This window comes from Cnephaeus nilssonii, assembly GCF_951640355.1.
Source record: "Cnephaeus nilssonii genome assembly, chromosome: 22".
Lineage (NCBI taxonomy): Eukaryota > Metazoa > Chordata > Mammalia > Chiroptera > Vespertilionidae > Cnephaeus > Cnephaeus nilssonii.
Genome location: NC_137093.1, coordinates 18429590 through 18455372, shown reverse-complemented (window position 1 = coordinate 18455372; position 25783 = coordinate 18429590). Strand labels below are relative to the sequence as shown.

The following is a 25783-nucleotide window of genomic DNA, read 5'->3' as shown; positions in this document are numbered from 1 at the left end:
CCTGTGGGGACCCCTGAATTGAAGGGCATCTGGCCCCATCCCAACCCACCACTAGGAGGAGGGCCTGGTACTTACTGTCCTGGGCGGTCTGCACTGTTCTGGGGTCCGTGGCTGAAAAACAAGAGGGAGAATCGGGTATTTACTGGCCCGGCCTGTTTCCTCGTTCCTGCTTCCTTATTCCCCGGGGGAGGAGCCAGCAGCTCGCTGTCTTCTCTTCCTGCAGAGCAGGGCGAGTTCCTGCAGTGGTCCCCTGCGCCACCCGGCCTGGCCCCCCAATGCCCACCCCCGGCAGCCCGCAGGCCCGCACTCACGGAAGGCCACCACCGAGGTCAGCAGGAAGGAGTTCAGGGTGCGGGCGCGGGGCGGCAGGCGGATGGCGCGCTCCTCGGCCATGACGCGCTCGGCCTCCTCCACCAGGTGGCTGGGGATGCTGAACTCCGACCAGTAGTAGGCGATGACGCTGCCCTCGCTGCGGAGAGGCCCGAGTCTGAGATGCGGGGGGGCTCTGGGCACCCGCTGGTCCCCACTCTCCCGGATGCCCGGTGCAGACCCAAACCCACATGTGGAAAGTAGCAAAGGAGCACGAGCACTCCGGAGCGGTTTACGTGGCAGGCCTGGTGCTCTCCTGCCCGGCGCCCTCCGTCAGAGCGACACGGCCCAGACAGAAGCTGTCACAGTTGTGGACAGAACAGGACTTGGTTCCCCAAGCCAGGGCCTCGTGGCTGCATCACCCTGCTGGCCACCAGGCACTTGTCCCCCTACAACAGCGCACGGATCCCATTCCCAGCACCCCCTCTCCTGCCCCACCCCTCCCCCGCCCCCCCCCTTCTCCGCAGCACCCACCTGAAGGCAGTCACTGTTGACTCCTTGTAGTAGGGCCCCAGGACGGGGATCTCACTGTACAGCTGCTTCAGCTGCGGAAAGAGAGGAGGCTCGGTGAGGCCAGTACCTCTGCCCCCAGCCCAGGCCGCTCCCTCCGTCCTGGGACCCGGTGCCCTGCCGTGCTCCACACCGGCCCAGGGAGATGCAGCCAGGACAGGGCTCCAGCCCAGGACGTGACTCACCGCCTCCTTCACTTTGCTGGCCAGCTCTACAAATTCAGTGGAGTTCGGGTTCTCATAGGCGTCCAGGAAGTTCTCGTTTGTGACCCTCAGGTAGCCATTAAAGATCTTCTGGACCCGCACGTTCCGGTCTGTGCAAGACCAGGGAAGGAGAACAGTCAGAGGAAGTGACATCACCCCTGTCCCATCCCCCAGTGTCCACAAGCTGCCCTCAGCAGCCCTGGGGTGGGGGTGGGGGGGGGTGACGCTAAAGGGCATGGAAATGGTGGGCCAGGTCCCCCATGGGGTCCACACCCATGCTCAGACCCAAGCATGCAAAGCAACAGAACTGCTGACAACCGGGGCAGTGGGTGCCGGGAGGGGCCAGTGGACCTGAGCACGATGGGCCAGCTCTGACCAATTCCTCACCCACCGCCCACTGCTTGAAAGAGGAAGCGGGGGGCAGAGTCTTAGACCCTCCTCACCCACCCCGCTGCGCCTCCATTCTCTCCCTCGTGTCCATAAGACACGGGCCCTAGCCCTGACTGGTTGGGCTCAGTGGATAGAGCGTCGGCCTGCGGACTGAAGGGTCCCAGGTTCGATTCCCGGTCAAGGGCATGTACCTTGGTTGCGGGCACATCCCCAGTAGGGAGGGTGCAGGAGGCAGCTGATGGATGTTTCTCTCTCATCCATGTTTCTAACTCTCTATCCCTCTCCCTTCCTCTCTGTAAAAAAAATCAATAAAATATATATATTTTTAAAAGACGCGGGCCCGGGGTCGGTCCCTGAGGGAGGAGGTAGGCCATCCCCACGTCGCCCTCCCCAGAGCCCTCCTCCCCACCCCAGCTGTACTCACACTGGAAGTGCCACACCAGGAAACCAGCCGCGAGCGAGACCAGCAGGATCACAAGCACAGCCACGGGCACCACCCAGGGCCTGAGGCCTCCTTTCTCCACCTTCTTGGTGTTGTTGACCGGCAGGAACTCCAGGCCTTCCTCAAAGGCATGCATGCTCTGCACAGAGGAAGGCACAGCCGCTCAGACACTCTCCCGCCTGCCCCGCGGGCAAACCCAGTCACTGCAGCTCTCCACGTCCATGAACCCGCTCCGACACAGGGAGAGGCCCAGGAGTGGGGCCCGGCCCAGGGCCATGCCTGGCCACCAGGTGCCCTGGTGCAAGCTTCTAAAGGCAGCCCCTGCTCCAGCCCCCACAGTCCCAGGCCCCACCGGTCCCCTGCGCCTGTGGGCAGCACATCCTAGTACACTGTACACCCTACCCAGTGGCCTTGCTTCACCAATGTTTAACCAGTTGGCCGTGCCACTGTGGAACAAGCCACCTTGCCTTCAGCCTTAGGGGTCCGAGTGAACGATTTCAAGGTGAGGAGGTCATGTCTCTATTGGAATCCACACTCGTGCTCAGACCCGAGAGCCGGGAAAACAACAAAATGTCCCACAGCCTGGCTGGCGTGGCTCCGTGGTTGACCTATGAACCAGGAGGTCACGGTTCGATGCCCGGTCAGGGCACATGCCCAGGTAGCGGGCTCAATCCCCAGCGTGGGGCATGCAGGAGGCAGCCGATCAATGGTTCTCTCTCATCATTGATGTTTCTATCTCGGTCCCTTCCTCTGAAATCAATAATAAAAGTATATTAAACGAACAACAACAACAAAAACACCTTCCCACAAACAGGACAGCAGGTCCCTGGAGTCCTCCCTGTAAAGGGGTATCAGGAAGTGGCGGGGGGTGGGGTGGGGAGAGCATGTGTGGATGGGGCAGGTGCGGGGCTAGCATGTCATGACAGGTGAACTTTTCTAACACGTGACCTGCCTGTCTTCAATCCTGCAGAGGGGCTGTGTGTCATGAAATTGAACGGTTCATAGGCTTAACTACCTCATATCCATGGCAAAAGCAATTGCAATAAAAGTGAGAGCCACACCCCAAATTCCACCGATGTGCCATTTTTAACCATGTCCAGATGTGGTTCTTCCGGTGTTAACCTCAGAAATCTAAATAACGTGCTTGAATGGACATTTCTTGGTTTGTCACATTTAAAACTTCTCTATGAAAGATTCTCCCCATTCCTGTCACATTTGGATACTTTTATCTCTAAATTTTTAGTTTCCTAACTGGTTGTATCTGTGAGTTTATATAATATCGCACACAGGAACACACTCCATAGCTGACCTGACCATGGTAATCCTATCGCAGTACATAAATGTACCAAATCAACACGCTGTACACCTTAAACTTACGCACGATTGTATGTCAATTATACCTCAATAAAAATACATTTTAAAAAAAAGATAAGAAACACACCCCAGAGGCAAACTGCTTGCTCTGGAATTTGTCCCCATATTTCTACATTATATGCCAGTACTACTATCTCTTGATTCATCTATTTAAAATATAATCAACTGACTTTATGATAATGTGGATTTCAATGTCCTTCCTTCCCTCTCACCCAACCTCCCCATAGTGATAGGGCTAAAATTTTTTTTTTTATAATATATTTTATTGATTTTTCACAGAGAGAAAGAGAGAGGGATAGAGAGTTAGAAACATTGATGAGAAACATCGATCAGCTGCCTCTTGCACACCCCCTACTGGGGATGTGCCCGCAACCAAGGTACATGCCCTTAACCGGAATCGAACCTGGGACCTTTCAGTCCGAAGGCCGACGCTCTATCCACTGAGCCAAACCGGTTTCGGCAGGGCTAAAATTTTTTTTTTTAATTACATCCATACTCTGTGTTTTCATTATTAGCCTCTGAAAATATTGTTCACTATTGGTTTCCTTCCCAATACAACTATATTTTGTTTTTCCTGCTGCAAATATTCTTTCACTGGGTTTCTTTTTAACCCACACCCAAGTCTTTCCATACAATCCAAGAGCTGTGTAATACTCTTCTAATCCTCCACATGTAAAGTCTTTCAAATAGCCTCTCATTTCATTTTCCTCCTGGGGACCTCCCTCCTACAGCCCTGTGTCCTTTCTCATAGCGATTGTCTGGAACCTCCTTCACCATCATCCTGGGAATTCCCTCCACCTCCCTCTTATGTTAAAACCCGTTTCCTGGATTCTATGTCTTCATCTCTCCTGATCACTTCATTTTGGTGGAGCACATACTTCAGTAGCTTCCAGAGAAATGTCAGACTTTGGATATTCCTGAAAGTACCTTAATTCTGCAGTTATGTGTGTTGATAGTTTGGCTAGGTATAGAACTACAGGTGTCAAATAATTTTCATTTAGAATTTTGAAGGCTCCATCCTTTTTTAGCTTTTATTTGGCTCTTGAGACATAAGATAATAGTATACACCCATTATTTTTTATTCATGATTTTTCATCTTTCTCTGAAAGCCTAGAGGATGTGCTTTGAATTGTTTGTTTGTTTTTTTAATTTCGTGAGCTGAAATCTCCACCTACCCTTTGAATTTGAGAACTCTTATCTTTGTGCCTGGAAAACTTTCTTGTATTATTTCTTAGATTATATCCTCCCTTTCATATCCTCTGCTCTACCTTTTTGCAATTTTTATTACATGTGTTGATCTCTAACTTATTCTTTCTCTGCAATTATCCATCTTGTTTCTTAATCTTTCTATTGAGTTTTTCATTTGTGCTTTAATTTCCAAGAGTCCTTTCTTGTTCTCTGAATTTTACTCTTCTTGTTCTCTGAATTTTGGGTGGACAGTCTTCTCGTCTTTGTATTTCTACTGAGTGCCTTTTCTCTTTCCTGTTGAAGGCTTCCCCAATGCCCGAGGATGCTTGGTTGTTCATGAGTATTTAGGAATGAGGTCCGCAAGGCTGTTTAGAAGCTTTGTGTGAATGGCTTGGCACAAGTGGCTTTTTTACTGGACACTCCCAACAGTTAAGCTATTGCAGGTCTTTTCTATGGGGTGCTTTAATTGCTCCAGAGAATATGTGTGTTTCTTTTAAATCTCTTAGATGGAGCAATTTAAACCCAGCCACTAACATTCCGGAACATGTGAGAGAAATCAATTTCCCACCCCTGATGTGGGACTGGTGGGATGGGGTGTTTTTGGTTGGGACAGAAGTGGAGATCTGAGGACTTCTAACAATGTCCTTCCCTTCTCACCTCTATCTCCTGTGACACCAGAGCCCAATTCCAGAGCCTGGCTGAGGATATCATCAAAGAAATACGGCTCGATCCCCAGTAGGGGGTGTGCAGGAGGCAGTCGACCAATGATTCTCTCATCATTGAAGTTTCTAGATCTTGCTCTCTCTCCCTTCCTCTCTGAATCAATAAAAATATTTTAAAATATATAAAACATTGCTGAGAGAAATTTTAAAAGACCAAAATAAATCAAGCAACATCTCATGTTCACGGATTGTAAGAGTCAATGTAGTCAAGGTATCTATTCTCAAGTTTGTCTAGAGATCCAATATAATCTTTTTAAAAAAATATATTTTATTGATTTTTTACAGAGAGGAAGGGAGAGGGATAGAGAGTTAGAAACATTGATGAGAGAGAAACATCAATCAGCTGCCTCCTGCACACCTCCCACTGGGGATGTGCCCACAACCAAGGTATGTGCCCTTGACCAGAATCGAACCTGGGACCTTTCAGTCCGCAGGCCGACGCTCTATCCACTGAGCCAAACCTGTTTCGGCGAGATCCAATATAATCTTGATCAAAATTTCAGCCGGCTTTTTGATGAGCTCTCTGCTCTGAACTTCATGTGGAAATTACAGCAGACCATGAAAAGCAGAACAAAACTGGAGGACTAAAATCACCTGATCAAGACTTACTATAAAGGCAAGGCGTGTTTTTCTTTAAATTTCAAAAACCATCTATTTCATTTCCAAGAAGGATGCTTTATTCTTTGATGGTTACTTTATTGGGCAGTCTTTTTTTTTATTTTATGAACGCACTACCTTCTGGCCCTTTCTGAGGTTACCAACTAGGTATTTATATATATCTACATGTCGTCATTCTCTTCAGAACTTTGTCCTTCTCTTTCAGGCTGTGGGTTTTCTTTCAATGGCCAATGGTCCTTGGTTGTCTAATCATATTTAAAGATTTAATAAAAATTTAAAAATAAGGCTTTAGAGCTAGACTCTCTAAACAGACTGTATAAATGTGTGTATGTGTTAGAAGAAATGTGAGAAAAATGATTGTTTATTGTTTTTCTTTTCAATTCACAGAGTAATTTCACAACTATTTTCTTACTTGAGCCTCGCAACAATCCTGGAATCACTCACGAGTAGTGCCACCACCCTATCCTACAGACCAGGCCGGGGAAAACGAGGACTTGGCAGGACCACACAGCCAGGCGGTCCTGGTCTCTGCCTCCCAGAGTGGTCAGCTTCCAGAACTCAGGAAGCAAGTATTCAGGGAAGAGGGAAAGCAAGCCCCAGGGACAGGGCACCCCAGGGCGGCCCAGGCCTGGCCTTGGAGCAAGGCCATGAGCCGTGGGACAGGCTCAATGGCAGAGCCTTGATGGTCCCTGCAGTGTGACCGCTGGGCTCCACTCAGCCCAGAAATGCGGTTTAATCAGTAATTAGACTGTTTCCTTTTATGGCCCTACTCTCTGCTCCATTTTTAGGCATGTCAGAGATTACCTGGCCTAGCCCAGTGGTTTTATTGATAAGGAAACTGAGGCGGAGAGGGAGTGACCTGTACAAAGTCACAAAGGTAGTGAAGTCAGGAAAGCAGCAACGCCAGGCCGAGAGCCACGCCCTTCCACCGCAGACGAGTTTCAGGCGTGCCCTGGTGGAGGAGGGGGCAGGGAGCTCCATCCATTCCGCTTGGCTACACACACAACCACCCCCGTCCACATAACAATCTCTCTGTGGGGCCACGGAGCCAATGGGAGAGAACGCAGGCCGGTGCCTGCTTTGCCTCTTCTTGCTCTCTTTCGTAGAAGCAAACACATTGGCAGGTGTACACACAAAACCCAGCGCTGTGAAGCCAGATGCGTGCTTACTACAAACAGACAGAAAGGCCAATTGCCACCGGCCAGCCACAGGCCCCAGACACCCAGCAGGGCTCAACGCCAGCTCAGACAAGAAGCCAGGAATGATTTCCTGGAGGACAGGTGGGCGGGAAAAGCTTCGGGGTACATGAAGAGTGAAGAACCTGGAGGGGCCCTGACCGGTTTGGCTCAGCGGATAGAGCGTCGGCCTGCGGACTGAAGGGTCCCAGGTTCGATTCCGGTCAAGGGCATGTACCTTGGTTGCAGGCACATCCCCAGTAGGGAGTGTGCAGGAGGCAGCTGATCAATGTTTCTCTCTCATCGATGTTTCTAACTCTCTATCCCTCTCCCTTCCTCTCTGTAAAAAAGCATAAAATATATTTTAAAAAAAAGAACCTGGAGGGATGAAGGGGGATGACCCAAGGGGCAGGCTGCAGGGACAGGGTCAGATGATCGCCATTCCCATCCAACTTAGTATTTCATTTACTTATTTATTTATTTATTGCCATCCAACTTATTAGAGGGCTAGAGAGGATGGTCCAGAAATCCAGGAGCATGCAGAAGCCCTTTAATATCCTATTTCCCGTTGCTCTAAGCACACTAGTGCAAGCGACTCATCTCCTCCCCGAGGCCAGTGGTGGTCCTAATAAACGGATGTACAAAAGCTATTTTGGACAGAAGAAAGACCCTTGTCGTCCCGGACTCCCATGGAGTAAGAAACTCAGCAGGGCTGAAAGCTAAATACTAAGCAAACAAAACCGTGTCCACGTCAACCAAGCAATCCTCCCACGCCAGAGGGACCGTCTCCTGGGTCCCAGGCACACGCTGGCAGGCCTGCCACCAGCTCCCAACCCTCTGGGGCCCATGTTCCTACTGGCTCTAGGACCAGTGAATCCAGAGCTACACTTGTCACCGGTCGTTCAGAGGGTGTCACTAGAGAAAAGCAACTGGTGAGTGTTGACATTTATAAATGGCAAAAATAACATTAACTGGCTGGCTGGCATGGCTTAGTGGTTGAGCGTGGACCTAGGAGCCAGGAGGTCACGGTTCGATTCTCGGTCAAGGGCACATGCCTGGGTTGCGGGCTCGATCTCCAGTAGGGGGTGAGCAGGAGGCAGTGGATCAGTGATTCTCTCTCATCATTGATGTTTCTCTCTCTCTCCCCCTCTCCCTTCCTCTCTGAAATCAATAAAAAAAAATTAAATAAAATTTAAAAACAACAACAATCCAAAAATCCATGCAAGATTCCCATGTAAGCAGATGAGGAGTAAAGAAATCTTCATGCCAGATGGTGGTGTGTGTTTTTTTAAAGATCGTTGCTCATTTTGGCTAAGGTTGGGTGTGACCTGCTGGGAAGGGGAATGAACCTGAAAAACAGAAAAGGTCACTCAGAGTCCTGGGAGGTACCGTGAAAGACCATCACACGGCAACTGGGAACCTGCTTTTGCTGCTGGAGACCAAGGTCAAGGGGCAGGGGTGATGTCACTGGCTGGAGACAAAGGTGTGTTGCTCAGACCTGAGACTAGACCAGGGTGGCTGGCTCCACACGCCACTGCCGATTCTGCCGTGGATTTGTGGCAGGTGCTGTTCACGTATGGGTCCGGTGACTCAGTGCACCCGTCACCTGACGGGGTGGATTTCAGCTCCATGATGTCATCACTGTCACTATGGTCATTAGAGCCACACAATATCCCTGAGATTGTTCAAGCAAGAAAGGACCGTCTGAGCATCTGCAAAGGTTCTCCAAGGAGAGGAGGTGCTGGGTTCTGCGGCACTCGAAGGCACGTGCCCGCCTCTACAAGGAGAAATACAAAGCCAGCATAACTCTCACATCCCCTCCGGGATGCCAGTCCCCTGTTAGATCCTGGCCAGAATCCCCAGAAACACGGGCCACCTAAGCGGACAGCGCAAGAAACGAATTCCAAAAACTAACGCTGCCTTTGTCTTCCCAGGCGATGCTGAGCACAGTAGGGCCGCACAGCATGGAGATTCCAAGGTGACACTGGAGCAAGGCCTCTTTTTTAAGTGGCTGATTATGAGGGGCCCTACTTAGGATGGCTCACTCTACTTTTTAAAAATATATTTTTTTTTATTGATTTCAGAGAGGAAGGGAGAGGCAGAGAGAAACAGAAACATCAATGATGAGTGAATCACTGATCGGCTCCCTCCCGCACACCCCCTACCAGGGATCGAGCCCACAATCCGGGCATGTGCCCTGACGGGGAATCGAACCGTGACCTCCTGGGGCAAATATGTCTCCCTACTTAAGTCACCCCCCCACACCTAGGACACCTCGGGCAGCTGTGGACAGAGAGCAGCAGCCCATACACAGGTTCCCAGGAGCAAGACTTCAGCCATCCTGCCGCCGTTGTAGCCCCGGCCCAGCGCAGTGACCAGCTGAGAGGCCACTCGGTTTGATCATCACAGGATGACCGAAAGGACCCAGGAGAAGAGAAAAGAACCACATCAGAATCCTCCGCCCACCCAGCAGCCCCAACAGCTGATCTCAGGAGAAGCCCGAGTCTCGGGATCCCATGGATGGTCCCACCCCGGCGTTTCCCGACCGGCCTGGGCACGCAAAGTCACAATAAAAATGAAGCGAAGCGAGCAACGTGCTTCCAGCATCCACATTCCCAAGCCCCTCTCTGTGCGGAGGCTGACACAGCAGCCAGGAGGAGCGGGGCCAGGTTATTCTTAGGAACTTCAAGTCCCAGCAACTCAGCCTTCGTTTCCCAGAAGCGTAGGCCGGGCGCGCCCACGTCCCACCACAGAGAGAGGCGCCAGCGGGTCAGTTTCAGTTTCAGCTGGACCGGGTGGATCTTGGCTTCCAGGCCTGGGGCCCTCCCACAACCGGCTCTGGGCATCCCTTGGTCTCCTAGGCGGCCACCGGAGTTCCTCGGACACACTACGCCCAGCCAAGGTGGGGTCAGCTGGTGGTGGACTTCGGCACCTGCTGCCTCTTGTTGCCCAGCCTCTCACACTTGCCCTTTGACCCGTCACTGTCCTCCCACCAGAAGCAGCAGCCCAGAATTACCTGAGCTCCGTGGCCCCCGAGCCAGCCAGGGGAACAGAACGCTGACCCCCAGCTAAGTTCCCAGGGAAGGAAAGAAATCAAACAAAGCTGCACACCTGGTCGGGGCAGGAAGCGAAGTCGCGGGGGCCTGACTCAGCCAACCGGGCACCGTGTCAGCAAGAAACCCAGGGCTGGGCCCCTGCCAGCCAGCATGGCTCCTTCCTCAACTCCCTGCACTGCCCAGGCCCTGCCCACAGAGCAGGGTCCTGGGACCACACACGCCTGCAACACGACCCCCAAAGGGGACAGATCACAGACTGGGGAGGTCCCTTCCTTCCCTTCTGAGGGATCGGGGTGGGTGGGACCTACATGAGGTGTGGGGCCTGGGAGCGCTGAGCCATTGGGGCAAATAGGCCCCACTGTGCCTCGTTCTCCTCTCTAAAAAGTGGGTTAATAACCCCTTGCAGCCTTCTAAGTGGAGGTGTTGTAAAAACAAATTACCTGACTCATGCTAATGACAAGGGCCTACCTACGGTCTCCCTTCAGTTTTGATTTCTCCACCCACCGTCCATCCATCTGGCCAAAGCCAAGCAAGGCCCCTTCCTCCCTCTGGTCTTGCGGAGCAGCTGGAGTTCAAGTTAAAACATTCAAACAAAACAAAACACACAAAAAAAAAACACCCTTAAAAGCACAAGTCTGCCTGGAGGCCTCATACAGGAAGCCCCTGGGAGCCACAAACCAAGGCCAGACCATCCCTGCACCCAGAGGGCCTCCTCCTGCTGTTGTCTCCCCTCCCTCTTCTCCTCTCCCCTCCTCCCCCCTGCGCAGAGGCCAGCAGGGACTGCAGGAGGTGGGGAGGGGAGGGGGAGGAGAGAAAGCCCTCCTTGGGGTCTTGTCACCCATTCTTGGACCTGAGGCCATTTTCCCAGCAAAGCCAGGGAGTCTGCCCGAGCACGCTCCGGGTCTCGGTTTACACATCTGATCTAGGGGTGCTGACGGCCCCCACCTCTCACCCTGCCCCCAGCCAGGAGGCCCCCAATCCTGCATGAAACCAGGAGGCTGGTCCCCTCCTGCGCACTCAGAAGGACTCCTCTCACCACCTACCAAACCTGCCTGCCCTTGAGGACACAGCCAAGGCCACGCCCCAGCGGGAAACCTCTGCGGACCACCTCAATCCACAGTACGTTCTCCTGGGCCCGCGCCTCCCCTATGGCCTGCACCACCCACTTGGCATCAGTGATACCCCACTGCCACGGTGAGCATCCCAGGCAGCCCTGGGAGGTCAGGGTGCCCCGGTTCCTACTTGTTCTGCATCTTTCCCCAGCCCTTTACCCTTGACCTTGCCAACGTTAGCAATTGATTGGTTGACTGATTGATTGAAAGACGTCTCTCTCCACAGCCAGGTGTAGAGAGTGTACCCAAAGCAAGCTGGGGACTTTCCGAACTTGTGTCGGCGCTGGAAGGGGAGAGAATGCTCAGCTCGCATCCTAGTTCTGCTTACAGCACCCCCATATTTGGTCTCTTCGAGTCTCTTCCTCTCCCAGTTAAAAGCTACCCCCAGGACACATCCTCTTTTGTAATTCCACCAGAGAATTCCATCTAGCCTCCAAGTTCACCCTCCATCCTCTGCCCCAACGCCCCGCTGCTCCTTCCCTGCCCTGGGCTCTTGGGTCTGTCCTCATTTGCCAGAGGTCCTCTTCCCGGCCCCCGACCTTCCCACCTGCCCCAGCGCGTCACCAGACAGGGAGCAGAAGCACCCGCCTGCCTGCAGCGACCGCCAGGCAGATCCCCCCAGAAACCCAGCAAGAGGAACAAGAAGTAAAGGCAGCGCCGTGTAACTTCTTCTCATCCTTTTGCCCGAGCCCACATTTTGATTTCACAGGCTAGTGCTTTCTGAATTATTGACATTTTTGTTGAGATCATGACAGAATCATGCGCAGTTTGTAAGAAATAACACCAAAAAGGGGTCCCTCGGACACTCTGCCCAGGTTCCCCCAATTCTCACATACTATGAAACGATATTACACGACCACCACATTAATGTAACCCATGGATCTTAGCCACGTTTCCCATTTTGCTCACGTTCCTCTGTGTGCCAGTATTCAGTTCCATACGCTGTTATCACTGATGTCGTTTCTTGTATCCACCCACCGGCAAAGTGGAGATTCTGACCCTCTTGCTGCCTGGGTGTGACCATGCCCACCTCCCTCCTGGCCCCTCCCCACTAACCTATCTCCAGTCCTAAAGCTGTCCGTTATAGAAATGAATTATCCAGTATGTAAATGTAGGGATTGCTGGCTTTTTTCACGCAGCAAAATTCCCTGGAGCATGACTCAAGTCGCTGCACGCTTCAGTCGCTTGTTCCTTTTTACTGCTGAGTAGTATTCCACGAGACGTCTGTTTAACCTTTTTGAACAGCCGTGTTGGTGACCCCGGGATCTGCAGAAGTCAGTGCAAGAGCCCCAAGCCCACGTGCCTCCTGGCACTGACTGCATTAAAAAAAACATCTCTCCCACCTCCTGCATAGCTCCCAGGCAGGTCGGAGCACACTCTAAGTGGCTGTTTGGGTGAAAGAACTGAATACGCAAACAGGAAAGAAAGCACCACAAGGGAGGGGGCCTGGGGACCCAAGTCCAAGGTCACAACCCAGAACCCTGTGGTGGAGGGAGGTGACAGGATAGGAGCCCGGGCAGAACTGCAGAACCATATCCTTGGACTTGGGTTCTTAGAGCTGGGACAATTTGTAGCCATCATCCCACTCCCATCCCCCCACGGCCATGCTTTCTGGGGGAAACAGCATTTTCATTTGCTGCCAACAGGACAAATCCTTCCTCCCCTAGGTGCAATCAGCATCACAATGCCCGGCACGTGAGTGTGGCAATGGGGCCGGCCTAACTCCTGCAGCTCAGGCAGCTCCCGAAAATACTTCCAGGTCCCCATGCTGAGTCGGCTCCTCCTCTCGCTCAACTCGCTCAGCTCAATCATCTAGACATCAAAGTGTTTCCTAAGCCTCTGGCCATCTGGTTCAACCTCACAGTACTATTAGCGAGCAATATTCCCATGAAGACCTGGAAACCAGCACTCCACAGCATAATCCAAATGAGGCCTGACCAGCGTGGTCTCCCTGGGAGCAGGTCATCAGTTACCCACCTTCTCCTGATCCAGCTATTGCCATTAACATATTCAATTAGCACACACACACACAAAATAAAACAATGAATAAGCAAGGATACAGCCACTTGTTGGAAACTTAGGCAACAATCAAAAATGGTTTTTAAAAGAGTAGGTAAGCCCAGCCAGCATGGCTCAATGGTAGAGCGTCAACCTAGGAGAATGGTTCGATTCCCAGTCAGGGCACATGCCCAGGTTGCGGGCTCCATCCCCAGTGTGGGGCGTGCAGGAGGCAGCCGATCAATGATTCTCTCTCATCACTGATGTTTCTATCTCTCTCCCGTTCCCTTTCTCTCTAGAATCAATCAAAATATATTTAAAAATAAATGAAAGTAGGTGATATGTGGAAAAACTGTCCAAGATACAATGTTAAATGAAAAAGAAAAGGTCAGAAAGCACATAGGCCCTTCCTATCATTCTAAACACCTCAGGTGTCTCCTCGGAGAAGCTGCCAAGCAGGGCCCTCCCCCACTGTTTCAGTGAGATGACTTCCTCCAGGTTTCCCTAGCACCCAAGTCACACCGCCATCCCAGTCTCAGTCTCAGGTAACCCACCTGCTCCTTAAGACTGGGGACAGGTAGAGGCTGTCTCTGCTCTACAATCAAAGTTAATAAATGTGTGAATTACTTTATTTGACCATGTCTTTAGTTGCAGAACAGGAATGACATTATGATTCCATTTGGGGAAGAAGAATCAGGTACACATGTACTATATATTAATATCCAAATAAGTACATGTTTGTATATGCATAGAAGACCTGTGGGAGAATATAAGACAAACTATAGAGATTATAAAATCTGGAAGAGAGCCCGGCCGGTGGGGCTCAGTGGTTGAGCATCGACCTATGAACCAGGAGGTCACGGTTCGATTCCCGGTCAGGGCACATGCTCGGGTTGCGGGCTCAATCCCCAGTGTGGGGCGTGCAGGAAGCAGCCAATCAATGATTCTCTCTCATCATTGATGTTTCTATCTCTCTCTCCCTCTCCCTTCCTCTCTGAAATCAATAAAAATATATATATTTTTAAAAATCTGGAAGAGAGAATTTCAGAGAAGTTCACCTTCTATGTTGTATATTTCTGTATTGCTTGTCTAAAAAAAGAAAAACAAACCAAAAAACCCTTAACTTTTGTAGTAAGGGGGGGGGGGGGGAATCAACTTCCTTCAGAAAACATGCATAGGATAGGCAATACCAAGTTAATAAAATGCTCCTCTAGGGTAGTTTCCCCAGTTTAAAATTCTTTCTACTTATCTGAGCCACATTCTCTTTAAATATGTACATATTAACCTTTTAATAATAATTTAAAGTTACAACCAAATAAAAACATGAGGGGGTTTACTTTAGATTCTAGGGAGCCACATTACATGCCTGGCTTTTACTGAGCTGGGCGTCAGCTCTACAGTCCGGATCTCCTCCTGCCTTCAGCATCCTGGCTCACAGCACAGCACCGTCACATCACCACAGGGGGAAGGAAGTGGCTTTAGTGTCCGTTGTCAGGGTGGGACAGTAAGAGCATGACTTACTCCTAACAGAGATGGACACAGTTACCTATCCTAGAGGCTGTCCATGTCTTTCTGACTCATAATTAAGTCATCCAAGGTATGGCCTTTCCCCCCAGGAGGGTGTCATCCATCAAGCAAATGCTCCAAGACCTCATCGGAGTTGCTACTAAGTAAGAAATGTCGCAGAACCCAGGAAGAAGTTAGGAGCAGCCCAGGGTGACTTGGATCCATAAATGGACCCTGTTGGCACAGTTCTTCAATCAGACACAAGCCTACCAGGCCTTACGGTTCTCCAGCCCCCAGTCCCTCCACCGTGCCCAGCAGATAGGAGGCTGATACAATGCTTTTCCCAGAACACAAATTGGTGTGTGCCTAGCAACAAACTAGATAAAACATACATATCGGGTAAGAAATGGAAAAAGGCATAAAAAAAATGTAAGCAACCGGATTTGCTGGCTTGAGGGGGTAAATTATTTTTAATTTAAAAATTTCCATTAGGACATTTATTCATGTTAATGAGTAAAGGAACATTTTGTTCAAAGCCTTGTTGAAATCGCATCCCCAGCCGGACTCCTGGTCTACCACATGAGTAACTCATTAAAAGGGGAAACCAGACAAGTGTGGTGTGAGAGGTGTTTAGTGGACTTGTGTTGGCGCCTGGTGCTCACCTCAGGGCTTAATGGTGTGTTCCAGGATGCGGCTGGGAACAGGCATCAATCACCATCGTCTTTGGAATACAACTGTATAATGGCATTGCGGGTAAACTCATAGGCTTTGAAGTCTCAGAGATCTGGGTTTGAATCCTCGTCCTACCTCTGCCTTTGGGCCATTATGCAAATTCTCTGAGCCTCAGTCTTCTCATCTGTGAACTAGGCTTTTTTTTTTCCCCTCACACAGTTGCTATGAGGATAAAGAGAGATAATGAATTTAAGTGGGCATATTTAATGAGGGGTAGAATGACTGACATCATATTCTTCTCCTTTTCACCACCACCATCATCATCATCATCACCATCTCAGAGACAAAGGAGCCAAGATTTGGACCAGTCAGACAACCATCACCAAGATTCTAAGGATTCTATTGCTAAGTCTGGAGAGAACAAGCAAATTCTGAAACTATGAGATTCTAAGACAGAATCTTTGGTAGGTGGCCTGCTTCTAGGAAAGTTCTTAACAAACAAAAAAGGGGCAACTATTGGCCACAAGCTGTGAGCAAACCCCAGACACTCTCACCACGGCCAGCCAGGGTGAGCATTCTCTGAGGAGGCCAGGCGTTCCCATCCTCATTCCCAGGCAAATGCTACTGTCATTTTGCTAAGCCCCAGGCACGGCAGGCACATCCCAAGAAGAGAAATCCAGTCTCTTACCCAAATCAAATCAATCCTTACTCTTGGTAATCCATCCCTTCCTGAGCCCATTGGGCCGACAGCCCTGTCTTGCACTAGAGCAGTCCAAGCAAAACACAGCAGAGCCGGACGACCCGAGTTCAAATCCCGCTCCCACTACTCTTTCGCTCTGGGCCCATTTTCCTCACCTATAAAAGGGTGATAACAATAGTACTAAGAGGCGTAATACATGACAGAGGCTCGACAGACGCTGGCAACGATTACTGGTCCTCCAAACACCCCAGGAGCATGTGCACAGTGTCAGAAGCAACGGGCGTCTTGGGGGCTCCGTCCCACTCTCCTTCCTCTTCCAAGAACGCTTTCTCCCTTAGGAGAGACGTGAGCCAACAGCCTGGGCAGAACTACAGGCCAGAAAAGGAACTGATTCCAGAGGAACTCCAAGACCACAGTGGCCACAGGCCACAGCGCACACAGTCTCGCCCCCGGCTCCCGGGGAGCAGCGGGAGAGGCCATACATGGACCCTGGGGGGGAAGCTGTGATGACACGGCGCCTGCTCAGGGCAGACCCACCCTCACTGAGTGGGCAGCTATCAAGGGAGGACTGTCTTCTCTTAGGCCTCCGTGTCCACATCTCCTCAATGAGGGCCGTGAATTCCAAGGTCTTCCCCAGACCAAGGTGGACAAAGCCCCCCGGAGAAGGCAGGCGGCTTGGCCATCTTAGTGTCCCGCTGACCACCTTCCCTGCCCGCCCCTCCCCCTTTTCACACACCTTCCAGCACAGGGGCCTCTGGGAGCCCCAAGAGAGAAGGAAGCGTTTGAAAGTTTTGTTTTGGGTGATGAGAGGGGCAGAGGGGAATAAGAAGGAGAAAGGGACCAGCAGCCAGAGCCATGGTCTTGGCACACGTTTCCATTCTATAGAGGGTCATGTTCACAGAAGCCGCGTAAAGGGAGGGAACTGACAGGTGGAACCCTGGGAGGAGGGTCTCCATCGCTGGAATCTGTGCCCCCAAGTTCCTCAGAGAGACTCCCTGTGCCCAGGTCAGAGGTCATAGCCCCCCAGACAACCTGATTGTGAGCCTCTTTATGTGCCTCCCTTCTCCTAACTCCACATCACCCTACTGTTAGTCTCGAGTCCTTTTTCAACTCACAAATTCAAACTATGATTTATATGCCGCGCTGCAACTCACAAATGGCTTTCATTTTGTAAAGCATCCCTTCCAATCCTTGCAACAACCCTAGCACATATACGCCACCCCCATTTCACAGCCACAGAAGCCGAGGCTCGGAGATCAGGTAACGTCTCTGAGCAGGAAAAGCAGCGGCACCAGGTCTGGCCTCCGTGTCGGTCGCTCCGGCCACCACATCCCCGACGGCCTCCGCCCCACTCACCGACCCTGGCCCCTCAAGCCTGGGTCAGCTGCCCGGCTTCTGTGCCCACCGGGCTTTCTCCGGAACCTCGTTCTTACCACCCAGAATTTAACCCCCTGCCCCCCACCCTACACTGGGTGCTCCCCGAAGGCAGGGCCCGTGTCACTGGGTCTTTCCCAGTGCTGGTGCCCCACGCCTGGCCCAGGCTCCGTCGGTGGGCACCTAATTGAGATCTGCTGTGTGGATGAGTGAATGTTGGGCCAACTCACAAAGAGATGCCTCTCTGAAGAGCCAGAGCGGTACCGCCTAGCCCCCACGTCTGATTTCCCAACCCTGGCTTCCCTATGCCGAGGGCACACCGCGTCTTACGTGGGGCAGCCCCGAGAAGGAACCCATGGGTGCCAAAGCGACTTCAGGGCCACCATCAAATATTCAACAGAGGCCGGACCCTGAGTGAGACGGGCCTCCCCGTTCTTGTTACCGCACCAGGGCTCCCACAACCCCAGACTCAGTGTGCGGAGCAGCGAGCGGCCGCTTCCCGCTGCCCGGGAACAGGCAGGGGTGCGGCAGAGGCAGGAGCGGCAGCCTTGGGAGGCACACAGCCAGACACAAGTGCCACCACGTAGAACCGTCCCCAGCAGCACAGTGCCCGGCGGGGGCTGGCATGGCCAACGAGGCTCTGCAGAGGCAGAGGACAAGCCCAGGGCGGCAGCCGCTCCTCCTGGTCAGGGAGCAGGTGAAGGCAGAGTCTGCAGGCCTGACGGCGAACACTGTCCAAACACGGTCCGTGGCCCAGGGAGTGGACTGCTGGTGAGGCAGGGCGGGGGGGCAGGGGGGCAGGGATACTGAGAACTTCCTGGAGAAATGGAATGAATGGGCTTTGGGCACAGCAGGCCACTCCCTGCAGGGCACATTGTGTCTCCAAGGCGCTCTAGACCAGGGGTCCTCAAACTTTTTAAACACTGTCCCTCAGACCGTTGGAGGGCCGGACTATAGTTTTAAAAAAAACTATGAACAAATTCCTATGCACACTGCACATATCTTATTTTGAAGTAAAAAAACAACAGCAAAAACACCCGCATGTGGCCCGCGGGCTGTAGTTTGAGGACGCCTGCTCAAGACTGTAAGCTCCTTAAGGGAAACAGCCACGTCCGACTTGCCTTTAGAGCCCTCCCTGCCTCGGTGCCCGGCACAGAAGGGGGTGGGGGGGGGGAGGAAGACAAAGTGATCCATGAGGAGGGAAGCAGCTCATCGGAAGCGGGAGGAAGGCGCAGTGGGTGGCGAGTGGACGAGCTCCACGGAACAGAATGTGGAGGGGAGCCCCAGGCCTGGCCCGTGGGGTGGGGCTGGGGTGTGCATGGTCAGAGATGACTCAGAGGAGGCTCAGGGAAGACCCTGCTCCCCGCAGCGTCCGCAGGAGAGAGTCCCAGAAAGGGAAGTCACCGAGAAAATCCCGCCCTGAAATAACAAACACCTATGGGCAAGGCCCTCACCGGGAGCCCCGGGAGGCCATTACCCAGGGCTCATAAACACGGCAATTACAGGAAGGAAAACAGGGGCACCCATCCGGGAGAAGAGCCTCCAGCGGGCGGAGAGCAGCCAGCAGCTCGGCCGCCCAGTCCCATGCTTGCTCGGACAAGGAGGGGGAGTGGAAAGGGGAAGAAACCAGTTCTGTTTGTGGTTCTCGGCTTCTGCAGGCTGCCCAAGCCGGGATGCCGCTGGAGCAAAGGAAGTGATTTTAGGAGCTCCGACATCGGACCCGGCGTGGGGCAATGCCACAGCGCGGGGCACAGGACGCCCGGGCGCAGGGGCACAGGACGCCCGGGCGCAGGGGCACCGGTCCGCCTGGCTTTTGAAGCTGGCGCTCACCTGGCCGCCGGGAAACCTGGGACCCCGCTGGGCAGAGGGGGGGGGGGCCTGGCTGCGGGTCCTGCTACCTAGGTGTGCCCTTCAGGCAACTAGCAACCCACCCCAGCGCGACCTCAACGTCACGTCTGAGATCTCTCGGTCTCCCACTGTTCTTCCTGCCAAACAAGGGCTCCCAGCTTCCCTGTCACCTAAAGGCTCAAGACACGTTCCCACATCCTTTCCCATCCTTCCCCAAAGCTCTGTCCTCCCTTGGAGACGCCCAGACAAGCCCCGCCGTGGAGTCCTTAGCTCCAAGCTCACCACAGCCAAGGCTCTAGTCTCCCAGGTGCCCGGATGCCCTCTGCAAAGGGCCCCCAATGCCCCTGACCAGTAAGGAAAAAACAAATTCCCGAAGAGGCCAAGCAAGGCTATGACCCCCCCCCCCCCCAAAACCCCCGGAGACCTCCCTTCTCCCGGCCACACCACCCACTCCAAGCCTCCCCCACCCCCATCCCCCCCACACCCCTGGCTCCTCTGGGGGGGGGGGGGGCTCTGACAGCGCGGAGTCCCCGGAGGGACCGAGATGGTCCCTCTCTTCCTTGGAGAGTCCGCATCTCCAAACACCTGCGCCTGCCCGCCTCCCCCGTGGCTGGCGCGCAGCAGAACAGGTAGCAAAGGTCCTGTGGCCAGGCACCCGCCGAACAGGAAATTCCACCTGTCGGGCCAGCTCCCGGGCCACAGAGGGCAGTGGAGCGGTCCCCGGGCCGAGACAAAGCGCCGCAGAGGTGCGGGCCGTCCAGCTGCCGCCGCCGCACCCGGCGCTCCCCGCCCGGACGGCGCCCGCAAAGCCAGCCGCCCTCGCCCGGGCCCCGAGGGGTCCCGGCTCCCCGCCGCCCGTGCCCCTCGCCCACCTCCGGCCGCGAGCTGTACTTGAGTCCGGCGCCGAGCTCCTTGGCGCCCCCTCCGCCCTTGCGACCCCGATTGCTCTTCATGGTCCCGGTGACGGCTCGCGGGTCTCAGAGGCGTGGTCCCCGCGGGCGGCTGGCTCCCATCGCCGCCGGGTCCAGTGGGTCGCGGGGCGCGCGGCGCAGGAGGCGAGGGGCGGCGGGCGCAGGCGGCGGGGAGCCCGGCCAGCAGCGGTGTGCGGGGCGGGTCTGCCCCGGCTCTTCCTGTCCCGCGCAGGTAGTTTCAGGGTGTGGCCTCCCGGGCCGCCCCGCCTCCCGCCGCTCTCGCCTGCACCTCTCCCGGACCCGCCGCCTCTTCGCGGGGCCGCCTCCCTCCGGCCTCGGGAACCGCCTCCCTCCGGCTCCGCAAAGGGGAAAATCAGGCCACCGGCCCGCGGGTGCCGGGGAAGTGAGCGGCGGCGGCTGCACGGGTGGGGGCCCTTAGCACGGACTGCGCCCCGCACGTGGTAGCCGGCACCCAACCCCAGCAGCGGGGGCCGTCCCTCCGGGGAGAAGGGACCTTTCCCCTGGCCCTTCCGCCCGCTTCCTGGAGGCCAGCCGTGGTTTCTCCCCCGCCCTCTGGCAACTTCAGTCTCCACCTGGCGGCGTGACTGGGTCTCAATTACAACCTCTCCAAACCCCAACAAAAACCGGGCGGCCCCGGCCCAGCCTCCCCCGCAGCCGGTTCTCATTGTTAGAGGCCCTTGCTGGCCGGCTTCCAGCTCTCCCTGGGAGTGGGGGGTCACCCGAGTCCTGAGGTGCTCACCCAAATGCCCTCTTATCTGTTCCCAGCATCCTTTACCCATATGCAGCCTCTGACACGATCCCATCCGCAGATGCCCACCTACCCCGGGCTCTGGTCCTACTTTTTGGCCCCATGGTTTCCAAGTTCTCCCTTCAGCCTCCTCCCTTTTTTCTCTACACGTTCTTGGCATCTTGTCTTAGGGCTTTATGTAGGTGGCTCTACCTTCCTAGCATTGGCATCGAGGAGTTGTGTTCTGGTACTACACAGTCAACAGATACTATTTTTTATATATATATTTTATTGATTTTTTTTTTTTACAGAGAGCAAGGGAGAGGGATAGAGAGTTGGAAACATCGATGAGAGAGAAACATCGATCAGCTGCCTCCTGCACACCCCCTACTGGGGATGTGCCCGCAACCAAGGTACATGCCCTTGACCGGAATCGAACCTGGGACCCTTTAGTCCCCAGGACGACGCTCTATCCACTGAGCCAAACCGGTTAGGGCCAACAGATACTATTGAGCTCGTGTTACATGCTAAGCACACGCCAGGTGCCGGGAAACAAGAGTAAATAAAATCCTTGCTTTGCAATCCTCAAGCCCCAGACTTTCTTTCCAGACTCGCCCATCTTCCACGGTTTTCTCTGGTTGTGACTGTCATTCTCCCAGGCTCAAAACCTTGGGATCATCTTGGAATCTCCACCTCCCCCTTACACCTTTTTTTTTTTTTTTTTTTTTTTAGAATAGTTAGTGATTTTTAGAGATAGAGGAAAGGAGAGGGCGAGAGAAACATCGATGTGAGAGGGCCACATCGAGCAGCTGCCTCCTGCACCTCTGGTTTTGAGCCTGCAATCCAGGCTTGTGCCCTTGACTGGGAATCGAACCGGCAACCTCCTGGTGCACAGGATGATGCCCAACCAACTGAGCCACACCGGCCAGGGCTCCCCCTGACATCTTCTATCCATTAGTCCCAACGCCGGTCAAGCCTTTCTCTCAGGCAGCTGATATGTAGAGCCCTTTCTTTCCTCCCCGCTTAGAAGATCCCTATGTACACCCCCATCACCCTTTGCCTGGATTTGTGTACCAAGCGAGTGATCTGCCTCCAGTCTGCCGCCTCTGCCCTCTGATCTCTTGCACACACAGCCATCAGGTTCCTCTTCCTCAGCCACAGCTTTACAAGCTGCAGTGGCTCCTGGATCCAGCCCAACCTCCCCATCCTGGCTTTCACAACGCCACCTGCCTTCCTCGGCAACCTGGCTTCCCAGCATTCCTTGGGGCTCCTCTCAGCCAGGCTTTCCCACCTGTGCACCCTCCCTAGTGCTGCTCATTCACTGGGAGGCCCTCCTCCCTCACACCCACCTCGGCGTATTGAGACAAAGTCACCTACGGAGGCATCGTAGTCGTCGGTAGTCATCAGTGGTATTCACTGACAGTTTCTAGCTCTCTCCTCTCCCGGCACGGGCTAGCATTGCACTCCTTCTCCTTCAAAGGTAGGTGTGGCCATAAGGCTAGCTGTGGCCACGGAAATGTCACCCGAGGGGACACACACCACTTCCAGGTAGGAGCCTAAGGAAGCAAGTCCCCACCCCCTTCTCCTTGCAAAGTCACCCCGGGGAGCACAGGGTGAGATAAAACCTCTGTGGTCCTGTGACCCTCAGCGGCTGCCACGTGCAGAGACCCCCTCTGATGTGCACCAGACATGTGGCATGAATAAGAATTAAGCTTTGGGCCCTAACCGGTTTGGCTCCGTGGATAGAGCGTTGGCCTGTGGACTCAAGGGTCCCAGGTTCGAACCCAGTCAAGGGCATGTACCTTGGTTGCGGGCACATACCCAGTAGGGAGTGTGCAGGAGGCAGCTGATCGATGTTTCTCTCTCATCGATGTTTCTAACTCTATATCCCTCTGCCTTCCTCTCTGTAAAAAATCAATAAAATATATATGTAAAAAAAGTCAAATGATTTTCCAAGGTGACTGCACCATTAAAGAAAAAAAAAAAAAAAGAATTAAGCTTTGGGGAAGTTAAGCCCCTGAGAGTTGAGGGTTGTTCAACGTTGCCGCAAGCCTAGCCCATCCCGACTGATGCTCTGTCTTCTCCTTGAGATTTCCCTTCCCTCCAAACTACAACTAGGTCTGCTTGTACCTCCATCATGGAATTGACCACCTTTTCTTTGCAGGCCCATCAATGTCTTCCTCATTCGTTGAGCCCCTGGAGCCCAGCACGACGACTAGCATAATAACTCATGTCAGTTTTATAATAGAAAATAGACCTGCTGCCTTCCCTCATATAAAGCATTCCAGAGCTAAATGGAAGATATAAAACACGAGTTTCTGCATATTGGGACAAAAATCCCCTGTGTCCCTCCTAGGTAGTACATCGGTACTGTAGTTACCAAAGGCACAACAATACCTTTCAGCGAATGTGGGTGATTGAAAGTAGCTGGTTTCAAAGTAGCGTAAGTGAGTGGCATTCAAGACTCTGAAACCTGCTGTTCGGCAGCCAGAGGAGTGTCTCGTATCGTCTCCCAGGTTCCTGGAGCGTCGCCTTTCAGCTCTTGGCTAATGAACGCCTTGCAGAGAAGGCACTCGGCGCTGTCATTTGGACGCAATACACATGCAGTGAATTTACTGCGCATCCCAGACCCTTCCCCCAGGGCCACTGTGTCATGGCCATGGACACTAAACCCACTTGGTTTCATCCTCCTAACATTATGGCATGTGAATTAAGTACTTTTTAAAAAAATATATTTTTATTGATTTCAGAGAGGAAAGGGAGAGAAACATCGATGAGCGAGAACCATTGATTGGCTGCCTCCAGCACGCCCCCCCACTGGGGATCGAGCCCACAATACGGGCATGTGCCCTTGACCGGAATTGAACCTGGGATCCTTTAGTCCGCAGGCCGACGCTCTATTCACCGAGCCAAACCGGCTAGGGAGAAATAAATGCTTTTTAAAAATGTATATTTTTATTGATTTCAGAGAGGAAAGGAAGAGAGAGAGACATTAATGATGAGAATCATTGATTGGCTGCCTCCTGCACGCTTCACACTGGGGATCAAGCCCACAACCCGGGCATGTGCCCTGACCAGGAATCAAACCACGAATCGAATCGCGACCTCCTGGTCCATAGGTCAACGCTCAACCACTGAGCCACCGGGGCCCGCAGGATCTTTGCATGTTTGGTATGTTTTGGTCCATTGCCGTTTCTATGCTCCTTGATGTTCAAACGGTCTCCTCTGTGGGCAGTGGGAGTCCCCTCCACTCGCTCTGCGTCCTTCGGGCCCAATCCTACCCCCTTGGTTTGTTTCTGGGCTTTCTGGTGAGATGTGCCAGGTTCGTCTGGCACACTTCCTGCCCAGACGTGCCGTTAGCCAGTTCTTCAAGACATCCTACTGTCTTTTAGTGAAAAATGATATTTCAAGACAATCCATTGTTTCCATTGTTTCTGGGGCTTTTGGTGGACTAATGTAGGGATTTTTTTAGAGATAAAATACACAACGCGTTTATATTGATACTTTCAGTTCAAATATTGACTCAACTTATTCTATTTTGCGTCTGTATTTACTATTCCCCACACCGAGAGTCCTAGTTCTCACGTCACTTTTTTTTTTAAAAGTCCTATCCCTTTATTAATTGACAGTAACAGGTACAATTTTCTCATGAGAGCTCAGTGAATTTGCCCTTAATGGAGTTTTTGTCAACTTGCCAGCTCACGAACAGCATACTCTAATTTGAGCAAAAAAAAAAAAAAAGAGGAAATTATTAAAAGCTTTGTAGGAAGCTCATAGAATCTCTGAGAGGGCCAGAAAGGCAAGAGGGGAGGAGACCCAGCCAGGATCCCCGCCAGCTACTCCAACCGCAGTGCTGCTCCCGAAGCCCCCACTTCTCCAGCCCCAGGGAGACACCTCCAGCTCATCACCTGGGCACCGGTGATGTTACCACGGCTGGCTTCACGCCTCTAGCCAGAGTGGCCTTTGACCTTTGTTCCCTCTTGAATAAGTCTCCTGTGAGTGCGGCTCATTGGCTCACCCACCAGCCTGCTAAGCCGAGGTCTGGTTCCTGCCTTGGGTAGGCAGGACTTACCACATGGAAATCCTCCAAATATAGGAGGGCTGCTCAAAAGACACCCTGGTGTCCACACACTGGGCTCTGAGCTGGGGGTATCCTTGGAGCCTTTGGGGAAATGCATTCTATTTCCCTGGGCTACTTCCTCGATGCTCTGTCTTGAGAGCATCATTGAAACCTTCCCTTTCTCTGATCCTCCTTGCCGGCCACTTAATCAGCACATCCCAGTCCATCCCTTCTGCCATCTGCTATGTGTAGCTATGCCCCGCCCACTCTGACCCATGGTGCTGACCAGCCTACAGGGGCCGGCAGGGGCTTTTTAAAATCAAAGTGTGCCGACTCATTTGCTTACATTTTGAGCTCAATGCCAAGTGCTAGTTAAATGAACTTAAATTTTAATCGAATAATGAAAATACATGTCTTGTGTATTTTAAAAATTCTTCTAAGGTCTTATATTCACTGCGATGGATTATAGTGACATTGCAAGCATAGAACAAGAGTGACCAAGACTGACATTTCTAGTCCTCGTACAAGTTTTTCAACATCCCTGTTATGAAGGCAAAACAATTATCATCCAATAAGTTGGCAAAAAGTGTTTTCAATGAGCAAGACCACAAATTTACATTTACTACTCATAATGATGTTCCTCTCTCTAAGTGTTTTTTGGGTTCGGAGTTGTTAATAAATATTATGAGGCCAACTTCATTCATGAGACTTGAAAAATAAATGTCAAGTGCTCGAAGACAAGCCACTACAATGTTTTTAGTGCTTAAAGTCGTGCAATATTCCATTTAGTAATTTACAAATATCATT

At 52.7% G+C, this 25783-nt stretch overlaps 1 protein-coding gene across 1 annotated transcript in view; it reads right to left on the bottom strand.

The window, feature by feature from the left end:
- ST14 (ST14 transmembrane serine protease matriptase) overlaps window positions 1-20524 on the bottom strand; it is a 41558-nt gene extending 21034 nt beyond the window's left edge. Inside the window, exons 1-6 of the mRNA XM_079762280.1 lie at window positions 20130-20524; window positions 1897-2053; window positions 1065-1192; window positions 844-914; window positions 312-469; window positions 76-111 (exon numbers count right to left, since the gene is read on the bottom strand). Coding sequence (XP_079618406.1) covers window positions 76-111; window positions 312-469; window positions 844-914; window positions 1065-1192; window positions 1897-2053; window positions 20130-20210 — 631 coding nt within the window. The 5' untranslated portion in view covers window positions 20211-20524. The remainder of the gene's footprint in view (window positions 1-75; window positions 112-311; window positions 470-843; window positions 915-1064; window positions 1193-1896; window positions 2054-20129) is intronic.
- Between the last annotated feature and the right edge of the window lie 5259 nt (window positions 20525-25783).